We start from the raw sequence: 17475 nt of genomic DNA, 5'->3' as shown, positions 1-17475 counted from the left end.
GCGGCCTAGGACCCTCAGCTCCGGTGATGGGAAATCTTCATATTCAGCACAAAACATTGTGGACAATTGTAGCTCCAGATTTGTGGGAACAGTTTGGGGAAGACCCTTCTCTGCCCCCCATTGACTGCCCAGTGTACAAGCTCCATACAGAGATGAAGGGGAAGAACACGAGAGCCCGGACCTCAGCCCCATCCTATAATAGAGACTGTGAGCCTGACCTCCCCCCAACATCAGGGTCTGACCTCACAAATGATCTTCTGAATGAAGGGGCAAAAATTCCCACTGAGGCCTCCAAAATCTTGACGAAAATCTTCCCAGAAGAGCTGGGCCGTTATATCCGCTGAGGGCGACTACATCGTAATGTCTGGATGTAGGATGGGAGCTTAGAAAAGTTCCTAGAGGTGGACGGGTCACACACTTATCTCCATACATGAATAGTCTATGTACACACCAGGCACTGGAATATCCCCTCATATGTACACATGCCAGGACCTGGAATATAACCCTTCTTGTATATACATACTCGGGCCTGGAAGATCTCCCGTCCTCCCTCATATATACACACCCATACTTCCTCTTGTCTTACTTGTAAGGGATAAAAAAAAAAGTATGGGAAGGTGAAAAAAGTCAGACACCCTAGTAACTATGAGTACAACAGCCAGATAAACCCCACTCACCTCAGGCTGCAACACCAGGAACAACCTACAGATGACGGAGGCGCTGTTTCTACAGAAATGAGTGGATGTTTGTAGTTTGGTTACAGACTTGGGTAAATGCAACAGAATAAGTCTTCATATTGGACAAGTCAGTGAATTTGGACCTCTGATTCCCAGGTGCCCCTTATTAGCCCCCTTTTTAGCTGGATTGCTTTTTCACTTGCTCTGACATGATAAATGGATGTTACACTGCGTCACCGCAAGAATCATCTCCGAGTCCCCACAGCACAAAAGACTTCTTCAACGATGGAAATGGCGCAGGAATGGAGAGGCGGAAACCAATCAGGAGCCGGGAACGTCTCACAATCACTCAGATCTATGCAAATCCCAGCGTGTTTTACTGTCTGTCAAGAGTCTCAATAAATACTCTCCAGACAGCAGCGCGCTCGGCAGACTGACGGTGTGAGCGCCGGGGACGCTGCCTACTCTGTCATTTTGGAGGAACCGTGTCGCTCAAGTCTTCATTGGCATTCCAAGGATGGATGGAAACAAACACGGGCGGCAGATTAACAATCAAATGGCGACTCTGGTCCAAGAGACTGAATTCAAGTCCTCACCGACTAACAGCCTAAAAGAAAGCAATCTGTACAAGACGGCAATGTCTGACTCCAGATGTGTAATTCCACGCTCGTCACAAGATCTGGTCACCACAGCTTAAAGGGCATGTCCACCTCTAAACACGACTTTACATTCACTTTACACAAAAGCTTTAGTCATTATCATAAGTTATCCTATTCCCAATATTATACTTCAGAGCTGCACTCACTATTCTGCTGGTGCAGTCACTGTGTACATATATTAATGATCCTGAGTTACATCCTGTATTATACCCCAGAGCTGCACTCACTATTCTGCTGGTGCAGTCACTGTGTACATACATTACACTACTGATCCTGAGTTACATCCAGTATTATACTCCAGAGCTGCAATCACTATTCTGCTGGTGCAGTCACTGTGTACATACATTACATTACTGATCCTGAGTTATATTCTGTATTATACTCCAGAGCTGCACTCACTATTCTGCTGGTGCAGTCACTGTGTACATACATTACTGATCCTGAGTTACATTCTGTATTATGCCCCAGAGCTGCACTCACTATTCTGCTGGTGCAGTCACTGTGTACATACATTACACTACTGATCCTGAGTTACATCCAGTATTATACTCCAGAGCTGCAATCACTATTCTGCTGGTGCAGTCACTGTGTACATACATTACATTACTGATCCTGAGTTATATTCTGTATTATACTCCAGAGCTGCACTCACTATTCTGCTGGTGCAGTCACTGTGTACATACATTACTGATCCTGAGTTGCATTCTGTATTATGCCCCAGAGCTGCACTCACTATTCTGCTGGTGCAGTCACTGTGTACATACATTACTGATCCTGAGTTACATTCTGTATTATGCCCCAGAGCTGCACTCACTATTCTGCTGGTGCAGTCACTGTGTACATACATTACATTACTGATCCTGAGTTACCTCCTGTATTATACCCCAGAGCTGCACTCACTATTCTGCTGGTGCAGTCACTGTGTACATACATTACATTACTGATCCTGAGTTACATCCTGTATTATACTCCAGAGCTGCACTCACTATTCTGCTGGTGGAGTCACTGTGTACATACATTACATTACTGATCCTGAGTTACATCCTGTATTATACTCCAGAGCTGCACTCACTATTCTGCTGGTGCAGTCACTGTGCACATACATTACATTACTGATCCTGAGTTACATCCTGTATTATACCCCAGAGCTGCACTCACTATTCTGCTGGTGCAGTCACTGTGTACATACATTACATTACTGATCCTGAGTTACCTCCTGTATTATACTCCAGAGCTGCACTCACTATTCTGCTGGTGGAGTCATTATGTTTGTATATAACAAAACCTATCCTGAGTTACATCCCGGATTATTCTCGTGGACTCCTTTAAGAACCTTTACTGTCTTAAGGAACCCTCCCTGACTACAGATTTGGTGAGGGAGGGGCAGCGTTGGGGTACATGGAGGTGAGGAATCATAATAAGCGATCGGCAGGAGACAAGGACTAGCTAATATCTCCGCATTAAGCATCTCCACTTAATATAACTTTTCAGTCACCTTGCGCTGAACCCGGCCTCTATTCACAAGCCACCTTCAGTCGCTGCGGTCGGGGGCAGTCATCTAATCCTCCGAGATCAGACTTTTTATTAAACGATAATTCATTTTTAATTGCAGACACCACAGAAGGCTGCCGAGTCAGAAAGACAGAAGTTAGTGCTCACCTTCCTCCCCCGGCCCGGGCTCCTTCCTCCTGCTCTCCGCAGCGGGGAGATGATGTCGGCAGGAGCACCGTGGGCCGAGTAATTAGGCTGAAGGCTTTGACGCGCCGTCCTATTACTGGATGCTCCCTTTATCCAGCCACATTCAGACTATTCAAGAATGAATGCCCTTTAGGCCTGACGGGCAGTACGACTGTCCCCAGCAGTCATGGTACTACAAGTGTCAGCAGTGATGGTTGGGCATAACACAGTCTGAGCAGCTGAGACATGGCCAAAGCCAGCAAGATTGGCGAGATCAATGGTCTACAACTCTGATATAACCAGAACCTCTAGCGACTGGCAGGGCATGCTGGGAGCTGTGGTTTCGCCATAGCTGGAGAGTCACTGGGTTAGATGACGGGCCGTGTCACAGTGAGAAGACGTAGAGAAGAGGTGGCACTAATCCACCTCCAGAAATAGGGATTGTGGGGTCCGTAGGCGGCAGGATCACCCTCCTATGTCGCCCTTCACGATGAATGTCCAGTTGCCCCCATGGTTGGAGATGAGCCGTAGTCCGCAGGCCGTACACCGTGGCGTCACCGCAGCACGCCCTCAATGCAGAGGATCACACCAGGCCGCACTTGCCTTTCAGACCTCGTCTCGTCCACAGAATGCTGAATCCTTTATTACCGGCACATTTGGTCATCTGCGGACGCTGGAAGAGGCTGTCAGGGAGACGGGAGGAATAATGGCAGAGAATACAACCAGGAAATATTTCCCCGGATCGGCTCTGGACACATCATTAATCATTGCTGAATTGCAGCTTCTTTTCCCAGCGGTTCAGACGGTCCCTTCCATGCGCTGCATAGATAACGCAGAGGGGCTGGCGACAGAGTGAGACTTAAGCCCGCCAATACTAGATTTGAAGTGTTAAGGAGGGTTTACTGCTACAGCTGGTGACAGAGCAAAGTCTGGTTACGCGCCCAAAAAATGGAGGACAGAGGGGAAGTTCAGAACATTGTTTTTTTCTCTTGTGGGTGACAAAGTCCCCAAAGTCCACATATGCAGGGAGAAGGATGCATGGAGGAGGCGCCATTACTGCCATGGGTTAAATGGGAAAAGGAAATTGGGTGACCAAGTGACAAAAATGTTATAGCCATAGAAGCCAAGATGGCCGACAATGGCAGTGGTTGGTTTATCGGCCAGACAAGAAAGTGGACAAAAAAAGTGCACGTAGAAGTCAAGATCACATGAAGGTTTTGTATTTTGTCAGAGCAGTCCGGACAGCCCGGCGATAGGGCAATGTGGAGTGTCCGGCAGCCGCTGTGTGTACTCCGCCATCATCACGCAGCTCTCAGTGTGTGAGCAATAAGCCTGAAACAAGCAATTCCTCCCCGCAGACACACAGATCTGCGGGACCCCAAATAGTGATATTCACTTCTACATCTAAAAAAGAAAAAAAAAAAAAAAAAAGGGGGTCGCACCCAACATCAAAGGAGACAACCTCCCCCCAACACACAAACATCCCTATCGGCTTCCTACAAGAGGAAAGGTTAAAAACTCGCAGCGATCAAGGACAGCTGTGCGTCCCTTCCGACCGTCCGCTCCTTGTAGCTGTCAGTCACCATATATGTAACCAACCACCCCAGGATAGAGATGACCTATATACTCCGCAGATGGGAGGAAGAGCAGCCGGGAGGGACGCAGGCTTCATAGGGGGGGGGGCGCGAGAGCGTTATCGGGAAGGGTACAGAGGGCAGACACTTATTCTTCATGTTACTTCTATGTCCCCCACGCATTAGACACAGCTCACTATGAATCCTGGGGGTCTACGTCCTAAAAACAGAATGTACACAAGTGTACTCGATGGAGGATTAACCGCGGTGAGGACGGATTTCTTACCTCGGACATGTTCACTCGGCCCTCCAGGAAGGAGCAGTCGGCTGCATTGTGGGTGCACACGTGGCGATACTTGCACCAGTGACACGGGTACGATCCATTCACACAGGAGAGGCATCTGGGAAAGAAAAACATATTCAGAGAGTGAGAACAAAGCTGGACCGGATATTCCCTCTTCAGGGTCCAACGTGTGCAATGCCTGGCCATGATGGGAGTTGTAATACAGGAAGATTCAGCACCTGCACAATATCATATTACATAATTAGACAAATTTGCCCTTCAGGACTCTAAATAAAAAAAATAAAAAAAAAGCTGGGTGGCCATAAAGTCGTCACTCAGCTTTCCCAGAAAGTCATTAAACTTTGCAGCATTGTAAACACAACCAGCCGGATGTGAAGTGACGGACGGGTTCAGATGACGGACGACGGTCAGTCTTTTCTGCTATCTCAGTCCATGCGAGGTTTATGTACTGGGAGCCCTGCACCGCCACAGACACAGTGGGTGCCATGATGCCAGGATCTACCCCTCATGGAGCGGCTCATTTTCTATAAGTTCACTAATATCGTCAGAGCGGCGTCTGTTCTGGTATTTGAATATGTAGATGTCATTAGTCATTTTAATAGAAGCGGATATAATTTTATTTACACTGGAGACTCCTTACATGAGCGGCCCTGACATTTGGTAAATGCGTTCATTTAACGAATACGTTGTAGCTATTAGGCAAAGTAAATGGAGAGTTAATAAGGAGATGCATTTAGTGCCGCGGATATTTCCATGGCACAGCGTAATCTATGGATGCTCAGTGAAGCCGACACATGAGAGTGGAGGGTGCAGACCGACCACTGAGAGACCCCGGAATAAGAGCGGGAAAGAAGAGATTTACTGCACCGCCGACTGATGAGCTGCAGAAATACAACAATGCAACGCAGCACCCAGCCAAAGTACGGCACCACCACAGCACCCGGCCAAAGCCAAGCACCACTGCAGCACACAGCCAAAGCGCGGCATAATCGCAGCACCCGGACAAAGCCTGGCACGACCGCATCAGCTGGCCAAAGCCCAGCACCATCGCAGCACTCAGCCAAAGCCCGGCACCACCGCAGCACCCAGCCAAAGCCCAGCACCACCGCAGCACCCAGCCAAAGCACGGCACCACCGCAGCACCCAGCCAAAGCACGGCACCACCGCAGCACCCAGCCAAAGCACGGCACCACCGCAGCACCCAGCCAAAGCACGGCACCACCGCAGCACCCAGCCAAAGCCCAGCACCACCGCAGCACCCAGCCAAAGCACGGCACCACCGCAGCACCCAGCCAAAGCACGGCACCACCGCAGCACCCAGCCAAAGCACGGCACCGCCGCAGCACCCAGCCAAAGCACGGCACCACCGCAGCACCCAGCCAAAGCACGGCACCACCGCAGCACCCGGCCAAAGCCCGGCACCACCAGAGCACCCGGCCAAAGCCCAGCACCACCGCAGCACACAGCCAAAGCGCGGCATAATCGCAGCAGCCGGCCAAAGCGCGGCATAATCGCAGCAGCCGGCCAAAGCACGGCATAATCGCAGCACCCGGCCAAAGCACAGCACCACCGCAGCACCCAGCCAAAGCACAGCACCACCGCAGCACCCAGCCAAAGAGAGGCACCACCGCAGCACTCGGCCAAAGCGTGGCACCAGCACAGCACCAGGCCAAAGCATGGCACCAGCGCAGCACCAGGCCAAAGCGCAGCACCAGTGCAGCACCAGGTCAAAGTGCGGCACCACCGCAGCACCCGGCCAAAGCGCGGCACCAGCACAGCACCAGGCCAAAGCATGGCACCAGCGCAGCACCAGGCCAAAGCATGGCACCAGCGCAGCACCAGGCCAAAGCATGGCACCAGCGCAGCACCAGGCCAAAGCGCGGCATAATCGCAGCACCCGGCCAAAGCACAGCACCACCGCAGCACCCAGCCAAAGCACAGCACCACCCAGCCAAAGAGAGGCACCACCGCAGCACTCGGCCAAAGCATGGCACCACCGCAGCACCCGGCCAAAGCGTGGCACCAGCACAGCACCAGGCCAAAGCATGGCACCAGCGCAGCACCAGGCCAAAGCGCGGCACCAGTGCAGCACCAGGTCAAAGTGCGGCACCACCGCAGCACCCGGCCAAAGCGCGGCACCAGCGCAGCACCCAGCCAAAGCCCGCAACAACTGCTCAAACTATGTCAACAAAGCCAAAAGTATCCAAACTACAGCAACAACTTTACATCCAGCTAAACTACGGCACCTCTGCAACAACTATCTAATTACAGGGACAAAAAACAATCAGCCAAAGCTCGGCAACACCAACAATCAGCCATAATACAACAATTAACAACTGGCCAAAGTACTGTAGCAATGTAACAAATCATTCCAACTACAGCAACAAAATAACAACCGGTCAAAGTACAGCAACAATGCAACTAGTGACCAAACTACAGCAACAACGTTGCAACTGACTAAAGTACAGCAACAAAGTAACCGCTGGCCAAATAAACAATATGACAATCGGCCAAACTACAGCAACAATGTTACAACTAAAGTACAGCAACAATGTAACCACAGGCCAAACTACAGCAACACTGCAACGACCGGCCAATGTACATCAACAACACAACAAGCGGCCATACTACAGCAACAACGTTGCAACCAACCAAAGTACAGCAACAAAGTTACCGCTGGCCAAACATCAGAAACCATATAACAATCGGCCAAACTATAGCAACAATGTTACAACCAAAGTACAGCAACAATGTAACCACAGGCCAAACTACAGCAACTCTAACAATGGATTAACTAAGTTTATATATATGATAATGTCTGCTGGGCTACGTATTTAAAGTGACTGTCCCCAGAGAATTACTGTTGAAACGAAGTCCTGCCGCTCGGTGCTTACAGCGGGGACAGTCATCTATAGACATCTTCTCGCCATCTTGATTTACCTCTATTTCCACCCCCCCTCTTCCTTGATTGACAGCTCTGGCTTCAAAGTGGCAGAAAAGGTCAGAGATGGAAGGCAAACAAGCAGGTGGGAAGATAGATAATTTTATGACCCGCCCTGGATCATCAAGCACCTGTGCTTGGTTTGAACAGTCATTCTATGCTGACAGAGCCCCTTTAAGCCAATAAAATGCGATACCCCTTCCCCTGATCCAAAATATCTAAGCTTATGAAATGATATCCCGTCAGCTGAGGAGTGTATCTAAGCTCATTGTCTGCTGACCTGGCCCACTGTGATACAGCCTGCATTACTTGGATACATCTGTAGCTTGAACTGCAACCTCTGCCTCTCCAGCCATTGTAAAACTACAACTCCCAACATGCCCGGGCAGGATAATATTCCCAGCTCTGCAGTGATCACGGGCAGCCGATCGTGGCACAAAGACTCATCAGACCTGCAGGCTTCTGGGTAACGAGGTGTTAAGAGCAATTTGTAAATACTGCTCTTTAATAAAGCGGATTCTTGGCGTCTATTAACATGCGTGGCTGCTAACAATAATAAGCAATTAGCCTGATAACCCGAGTTCATATTCATTTATCTTCCAGGTAATGAAGTATTTCACCCGTGCGTAAGACCCAAACCCGTCCCAGAGAGCGAGCGAAGAACAGCAACACTACAGCGCCATGAAAAGTCAATGAGCCGACGTCACGAGCAGAAGAATCCTGAACTCACAGAGGGGAAGTGTTACTTTCCTTTAATGCTTCAGTTATTTTATGTTTATAGTGGAAAAATCTTAATATATTACTTAACACAGACCCAAACTACTGCCGAATGCCAATCGGGGCAAATGAAAGCTAAAAGAGCCCCGCAGCCAACACCCAAGAGCTGAACTCACGAACTCACTATTCTGCTGGTGCAGTCACTGTGTATATACACTACATCCGTTACACTGATGCCTCTATCCTGTGCCAGTCATTGCACTGGTTACCCATCCACTCCAGAATTCAATATAAACTTATCACTCTCACCCACAAAGCGCTCCACAGTTCAGCAGCACCCTACATCTGCTCCCTCCGTTCTGCTAATGACCTATGATTTACATCCTCAATAATCCGAACCTCCCTTCTCCAAGATTTCTTGGGTGCTGCGCCATTTCTTTGGAATGCACTACCCAGGATAATTCAATTAATCCCCAATGCCCACAGTTTTAAGCGTGCCTGAAAACACATTTCTTTAGACTGGCCAACCGCCTCAACACATTTATCTAACTAATATTTATCTAACTGTTTTCCCCATATACATTTTTCTTCAAAACCAGGACCCTCGTGTCATCTATCCTCACACCCTTTATGCATTTAACAGCCCTCTGTGTCTGTGCTCTTACACATACTGGTTGGTTACTGGTTCATGCAGCATTACATGAACACCCTATTATATTGATGGCACCATACAATGAAAGCAATTGTTACCATCCACCTTTCTTATCCCCCCCCATTTCCTCATAAAATGTAAGCAGTGGGGCCCTCGCTCTTCTCAGTATCTGCTGATTTATCTGGTTGTTATTCTGTAATGTCTTTTGTCTGTACAAGTCCCCTCTAAAACGTAAAGTGCTGCAGAATATGTTGGCGCTATATAAATAAAATTATTATTCTTACATTATTGATCCTGAGTTACATCCTGTATAATACCCCAGAGCTGCACTCACTATTCTGCTGGTGCAGTCACTGTGTACATACATTACATTACTGATCCTGAGTTACATCCTGTATAATACCCCAGAGCTGCACTCACTATTCTGCTGGTGCAGTCACAGTGTACATACATTACATTACTGATCCTGAGTTACATCCTGCATTATACTCCAGAGCTGCACTCACTATTCTGCTGGTGCAGTCACTGTGTACAAACATTACATTACTGATCCTGAGTTACATCCTGTATTATACCCCAGAGCTGCACTCACTATTCTGCTGGTGCAGTCACTGTGTACATACATTACATTACTGATCCTGAGTTACATCCTGTATTATACCCCAGAGCTGCACTCACTATTCTGCTGGTGCAGTCACAGTGTACATACATTACATTACTGATCCTGAGTTACATCCTGCATTATACTCCAGAGCTGCACTCACTATTCTGCTGGTGCAGTCACTGTGTACAAACATTACATTACTGATCCTGAGTTACATCCTGTATTATACCCCAGAGCTGCACTCACTATTCTGCTGGTGCAGTCACTGTGTACATACATTACTGATCCTGAGTTACATCCTGTATTATAATCCAGAGCTGCACTCACTATTCTGCTGGTGCAGTCACTGTGTACATACATTACTGATCCTGAGTTACATCCAGTATTATACTCCAGAGCTGCGCTCACTATTGTGCTGTTGAATTATTTAGTCCATACATTCTACATTATCTTTTTTAGCAATTAAAGGGGACATTCCCTTTAAAAAAAAAACTTGAATTGTGTGTGAAGTTCGGTTTGCAATCATAACCCACCATAACGTGTTGATTTTCTGCCCTAATAGACGCCAACACATTTTGGTAACCAGAGGAGCCAATGGTGAGCAGTGTGTCCCAAGGGTCAAATGATAAGTGCTGAAGGTTTAGGTGGGATTGAGCCTTTACTGCTTAAGGCCAAATAAGTGATGCCTTAGGGCCTGATGGTTTTTTAAAGATATAGATGCTCTTATTTTAAGACCAAAACCAGTAACATATTATTGAAAGTCAGGCATAAAAATGGAACCGCAAATGCAAAATCCCAACTGAAAGCAGCAGCCAGTGAAACAATCTCAGTATCAAGCCGCACACTGCAAAATGCGTGGTGATCGGTGCCGAAATCATCATATCTATAATAGGCTTTCCTCTATTAAACGCTGAAATAAAATTCTGTATTGATCTTTTACTCTGAGGCCAGAAAAGATTAGAGCCGAGAAAATCAGCATAACCATTCAATAAGACGCTCAGCCTCTTAGCAGATGATATCCGAGGATTTCACACTCCGTGATGTCATAATATCCACCATTCATCTCCGCAGCATGTGAGGGTCAGACTTCCTACCCAAAGCAGATAAGATCGGGGCGCAAATATTTTACAAACCGCAGGGAGCCATGGATGTATGCTAATTATTACCAGTCACTGCAAGACTCTGTCCTGCAACCATGACCTTTCAACTATGACCCATGGGCTCCAGAATAGAGAGAGTCATCTTCTGTCTGGACAAGTGTTTCCCTATGTTCTGTCCATGCAATCTTGGATAATAAATGATAATCAGATTAGTAAGGTCATTTACATACTCCGACACGCACATCGTCATAGGACCCGCGGTCCCATCTAGAACAAACGATCATTGTGCAATGATCACAACAAGCGTAAGAACATACATGCATTACTTATCCTGTATTATTCTCCAGAGCTGCACTCACTATTCTGCTGGTAGTCACGGTGTACATACATTACATTACTGATCCTGAGTTACATCCTGTATGATACCCCAGAGCTGCACTCACTATTCTGCTGGTGCAGTCACTGTGTACATACATTACATTACTGATCCTGAGTTACATCCAGTATTATACTCCAGAGCTGCACTCACTATTCTGCTGGTGCAGTCACTGTGTACATACATTACAATACTGATCCCGATTTACATCCAGTATTATACTCCAGAGCTGCACTCACTATTCTGCTGGTGCATTCACTGTGTACAATTATTACATTACTGATCCTGAGTTACATCCTGTATTATACTCCAGAGCTGCACTCACTATTCTGCTGGTGCAGTCACTGTGTACATACATTACTGATCCCGATTTACATCCTGTATTATACTCCAGAGCTGCACTCACTATTCTGCTGGTGCAGTCACTGTGTACATACATTACATTACTGATCCCGATTTACATCCTGTATTATACTCCAGAGCTGCACTCACTATTCTCCTGGTGCAGTCACTGTATACATACATTACATTACTGATCCCGAGTTACATCCTGTATTATACTCCAGAGCTGCACTCACTATTCTGCTGGTTCAGTCACTGTGTACATACATTACTGATCCTGAGTTACATCCTGTATTATACTCCAGAGCTGCACTCACTATTCTGCTGGTGCAGTCACTGTGTACATACATTACTGATCCTGAGTTACATCCTGTATTATACTCCAGAGCTAAACTCACTATTCTGCTGGTGCAGTCACTGTGTACATACATTACTGATCCTGAGTTACATCCTGTATTATACTCCAGAGCTAAACTCACTATTCTGCTGGTGCAGTCACTATGTACATACATTACATTACTGATCCTGAGTTACATCCTGTATTATACTTCAGAGCCACGCTCACTATTCTGTTGGTGCAGTCACTGTGTACATACATTACATTACTGATCCTGAGTTACATCCTGTATTATACTCCAGAGCTGCACTCACTATTCTGCTGGTGCAGTCAGTGTGTACATACATTACTGATCCTGAGTTACATCCTGTATTATACCCCAGAGCTGCACTCACTATTCTGCTGGTGCAGTCACTGTGTACATACATTACTGATCCCGAGTTACATCCTGTATTATACTTCAGAGCTAAACTCACTATTCTGCTGGTGCAGTCACTGTGTACATACATTACTGATCCTGAGTTACATCCTGTATTATACTCCAGAGCTGTACTCACTATTCTGCTGGTGCAGTCACTGTGTACATACATTACATTACTGATCCTGAGTTACATCCTGTATTATACTCCAGAGCTGCACTCACTATTCTGCTGGTGCAGTCACTGTGTACATACATTACATTACTGATCCTGAGTAACATCCTGTATTATACTCCAGAGCTGCACTCACTATTCTGCTGGTGCAGTCACTGTGTACATACATTACATTACTGATCCTGAGTTACATCCTGTATTATAGCCCAGAGCCGCACTCACTATTCTGCAGGCTTCAAAGCTGAAATATTAATATTCCCTTTTAGTTCAGTGTGTACAGTCCTGCTCTGGTGATCTACAGTCTGTGAAATGTTGTATTTGCTGCTTGCACCTATCTAAGCTGCTAGTGTTGTATTTCACAATCACCTTGCTGATCATTCTCAATAACAGCTAGTAGAATATAGATTGCAGCTCTTGAGTATTGTACAGGTTTGCTCTTTTTTGGTCAACAAGTTTAATTTTTTTAATGTTCCGAGTTAAAAGAAATTAATTTTAATTCAGAAAAATGGAAATATTTGCCATCAGCAAATACAAAATGATGTCCAAAAGTGGAGCTCCCCTTCGAGAATCTTAAAGTGGTATTATCAGCTTAGATAGTGATGATATATCACTAGGGGTCTGGAGCATTGATTTAGCACAGAGCCCCCTTCATTCTTTCCTTGTCCCTGTGACAGAACCGCCGCCGACTGCAGATACATCAGAGAAGGAAAGACGGACACGATCATTTCCTGCAGTAATATCCCAATCCTGGCGATCATCGCTACGTGGAGAGAAAAAAAAAACACAAAAAATGCAGATAGAGGAGAAGAAATATAAAGTCAAATCCACCAGTGATTCCTTTACATCAGAAGGAAAAAGCGTTTACAGAACCATCCAAACCGTGAAAGAAAAAAAAGAAACAATCCCAATCCAAGAATAGTTAAAGATGGAATCTGCATTCCGCTCGTACACAAAGATTTGGAATGCAAGGGATCTTTTCCAATTCCCTCTTCGAGTTACACTTCCATATGTCAAGGTAGGACGGTCTCTCTGCGGAGGAGCGTTTCTAGAGCCCCGAGATCCCCCGCCAGCGTGATGTGCCGCCGCGCCCATTAAACATAAATCCGTCGAAAAATGTAGAAAAAAAAAAATCTTCACAAACACGACAACATTGAGGAAATATTTAATTAAGCTGCTTGCAAAAAAAAGAAATTCATTTCCAGGTCTCCAGCAACTTCTTCGCCCCTCGTTTTGGTAATGAGAAGCCTTTAGCTTTACCTACAAACACGTTAATTGGCGTGCGCTTTATGCAAATTTATTCAGTTTGATTTCGGCGGCGGATATTAATTTAAAGACTGCGCCGAGCCGTCACTCTCTGGTGAGTTAGGGAGGGCTCCGCAGCTGAACTTGTGGTGGCACCATGGGCAATGGCATAGGTGCATAATGGAAGTCCTAGCCAATTAACGTAGAACCCTAGAGGTTAACATAAGGAACCGCCTTACGTAGATCATTACCTTCCATGGGCAGGAGGAATCGCAGCATCATTCTATTCGCATGGTGTTTGCAACATTGAGAAGCCGGCCTGCAGTGTAAAGGAAGGTGGATGGGCAGAGAACAAGCTTCTGAGGAGGCAGAAAGTGGATTTTCGACTACTACAGCCTCCATCTGACACTGCAACTAAGCTGCAGTCGCCTATCATTGTGTTCTCATGGGAGGGAGGCCAAAACTAGTATAATAGTCATCTGGTGAAATATCAGGCCCCGGCGTGGACCTTGTTTTGACATCTTGGACTTGTGGGAGTCAAGTGAGGCAACCTGTACTTGTCAAGTATCTACGATATGGAGTCACAACCTGAAGCCGGCCACAAACATGCAATAAGCTGGCGCAATGTTCATGTCCGTAGGATAAGCGGCGCCAGAGCTGCTTTTCTCCGTTTTAAAGTTTAACTTAATAAAAGATGCCATGAAATAAAGATTTCTTTAATATATGTCGGAAAAGTAACGCAAGCCAGAAAGAGTTAACAGGAGGCAGACGGGGCTCGCTTGATAGACTCCCCGGGGTCGCACCGTCTGAGAAAGATCCCCACTTAAAAGGCAGCTACACTGTCAGGTGAACAGTACGGGATCTATCAAAGGCCGCGCTACAAAAAAATAAAAACCTTGCCGATTCCCGCAAAACAGATTCGCCTGCAGCTAGCATTTCCTTTACAAGCAGCATCCAAAGGCGGCGAGCGCAGGAAACTTTCCATTAGCGAGTCCCTAATAAAAGAAAAAAAAGCTGAATGCAGAATATCCATGTTTATAAAGGAGCAGCGGCTCGCCGGGCCCCAGAGCCACCGCCGGATCCTTTATCTAAACATCACCCTGGCATGTTTCATTACACCATAAATGGACACTGGAGGCACGAAGAGTGCACCCACCGAAAAAAGAGTCGGCCCTCCCCTCCCCCATGTGACCATCATATGGCCAGAGAGGAGGGAAGCATCTCCTATCTACATACGGTACATGAGCGGCGGTCTGCAAGCCTCAACTACAACTCCCAGCATGCCCTGACAGCTCCAGCTGACGACTAAAAATCTGGAGTAAAAGGAACCTAATTAACTGAACATTCCCTATCTTCTATAATGAAGATCAGATTTGGGACTTTTTCATCCATTTTGCTCACTAGGTGTCACTAATTTCTTTTTCTTTATATAAAGGGTTTGCTTTTTATTCCAATGCATCTTAAGTAAACAAGTGAATCACCTTCGCAAAAGGTCTTGATGAAAAACCTCTTACCGTTTTCTGTATACAGCTCCCATGCAGACCTATGTATCACCATGGTTACAACAGCTGTGGGTAGTCAGTTCCTGCCGTCAAGGTTAGTTTGCAGTCCGTAGTCATGGAGACACATCAGTGGTGCAGAAGCTGTGCACAGTCAGCATTAGTGCAAAACTATTAGAGTAAGCTGGCGATATGGAACTAAAATTATATTAGATGCACTATTGCAATAATGATGGTTGCAGAAGTGTACACACCCCCTCGGATTGGGTTGGGCTAAACGGATTTAAAAGGACATTGAGCCTGTAAAAATGCAACCAGATTTTAGCTGGAGGAATTGCTTACGATTGGTGCACGCTGCAGTTGTAGAAGACAAAGTCCACGCTCGCAAACTTCTTCCCGCTTTCTTTGGACTTTAGGTAAAGTTTCACCACTCTCTTGTCACCTGCAAATAAAAATAAATAAATAAAAAATATCACATTGACCGAGTCGTACAGGTCGCAACATCAAGAACGAGGGGGTACATGGTGCAAGATGATGCTGTACATGGTGCAAGATGAGGACTGAACGGCTGTCGCTTTAAGGACACCCTCAAGGAAAGGAATACTTTAATTTAAAGGGGGTACTCCTTTACCATAAAGGTGACAGAATATTTCTAGGAGGCCATTATTTTATGTTCATAGTGGTTTGATCTCTAGGAACAGAGGTCACAGCGCGGACTCAATGCTTTAATAACAGTTAATAGGCAGCAAAACCAACTCAGTGCAGATATCGGAGGTTTGACCCCCACAGACGCACAACCTGGCGGGATGCTGGGGGTGCTGCTGAGCAGGGAAAACCGTAAAGGGGCCGTAAGGCCGAGATCAGCAACGGGGCCGCAGCGCCGAGTTCAGCAATGGGGCCGAAGCCGAGATCAGCAACGGGGCCGCAGCGCCGAGATCAGCAAGAGGACCGCGCCGCGATGCTGAGATCAGCAACGGGGCCGCAGCGCCAAGTTCAGCAACGGGGCCGCAGCGCCAAGTTCAGCAACGGGGCCGCAGCGCCAAGTTCAGCAACGGGGCCGCAGCGCCAAGTTCAGCAACGGGGCCGCAGCGCCAAGTTCAGCAACGGGGCCGCAGCGCCAAGTTCAGCAACGGGGCCGCAGCGCCGAGATCAGCAATGGGGCCGTAGCGCCGAGATCAGCAACGGGGCCGCAGCGCCGAGATCAGCAACAGGGCTGCAGCGCTGAGTTCAGCAATGGGGCCGAAGCAGAGATCAGCAACGGGGCCATAGCGCCGAGATCAGCAACAGGGCCGCAGCGCCGAGTTCAGCAACGGGGGCCGCAGCGCCGAGTTCAGCAACGGGGGCCGCAGCGCCGAGTTCAGCAACGGGGGCCGCAGCGCCGAGTTCAGCAACGGGGGCCGCAGCGCCGAGTTCAGCAACGGGGGCCGCAGCGCCGAGTTCAGCAACGGGGGCCGCAGCGCCGAGTTCAGCAACGGGGGCCGCAGCGCCGAGTTCAGCAACGGGGGCTGCAGCGCCGAGTTCAGCAACGGGGGCCGCAGCGCTGAGTTCAGCAACAGGGCCGCAGTGCTGAATTCATTCTCTGGATCAGCTGAGTTTTTAGAGATCAGGTCACCACTCTTCTTTATTTTTTTTAATGGGGTATTCCGCCATGTTCTCAACTATACATAATTTTGACCAATTTTTAGGTCGGTTTTCTCCAAACTGCTGCTAAGTTACAACTCTCAGCATGTCCTTTGAGCCAACAGTTGCCTGCACATGCTTGGAGTTGTAGTTTTGCAGCTGGAGGGCCCTAATGTGGAGGTGACCCATGTGTAGCAGTAAGAATAAGGGAGATGTATTTGCAACATCGCAGCACAACATGTAGCGGAACGGTTAAACTGGAGACTTAGAGGAAGGATAGGGGATGGGGGGACATATTGAAAAACAGAGGCGGCTTCTGTTCTCCAACAAAAGCCGGCTCTTTAAGGCAGAATTAAGGGAAAGCGGTGAGAGCGGAGGAGGCGTTCTCAGCCAGACTACGGGCTTTTGTTAGTGCTATTTATTAAAGCCCAGAAAACATCGCTCCCCCCGTCCCTTGGCCGAGAGGCTCTGATGCCCGTGGCTGCTCACGCTGTGTCTCATGACCCCATCTCTGACGGGCGCTGCAATTTCGACAACCACCCACTCACCCATGAGTACTGG

General features: G+C 47.5%; 1 protein-coding gene across 5 annotated transcripts in view; it reads right to left on the bottom strand.

Moving 5' to 3' along the window:
• Positions 1-17475, bottom strand: part of PLXNA1 (plexin A1) — a 297155-nt gene that overhangs the window by 92947 nt on the left and 186733 nt on the right. For all 5 annotated transcript variants that reach the window (XM_077276604.1, XM_077276608.1, XM_077276605.1 and 2 more), the window contains exons 8-9: positions 15637-15736; positions 4874-4988 (exon numbers count right to left, since the gene is read on the bottom strand). In XM_077276604.1, coding sequence (XP_077132719.1) covers positions 4874-4988; positions 15637-15736 — 215 coding nt within the window. The remainder of the gene's footprint in view (positions 1-4873; positions 4989-15636; positions 15737-17475) is intronic.

The sequence above is a fragment of the Ranitomeya variabilis genome, chromosome 8, assembly GCF_051348905.1.
Source record: "Ranitomeya variabilis isolate aRanVar5 chromosome 8, aRanVar5.hap1, whole genome shotgun sequence".
Lineage (NCBI taxonomy): Eukaryota > Metazoa > Chordata > Amphibia > Anura > Dendrobatidae > Ranitomeya > Ranitomeya variabilis.
The sequence above is the reverse complement of the archived record's forward strand: the minus strand, read 5'-3'. Positions and strand labels throughout refer to the sequence as shown.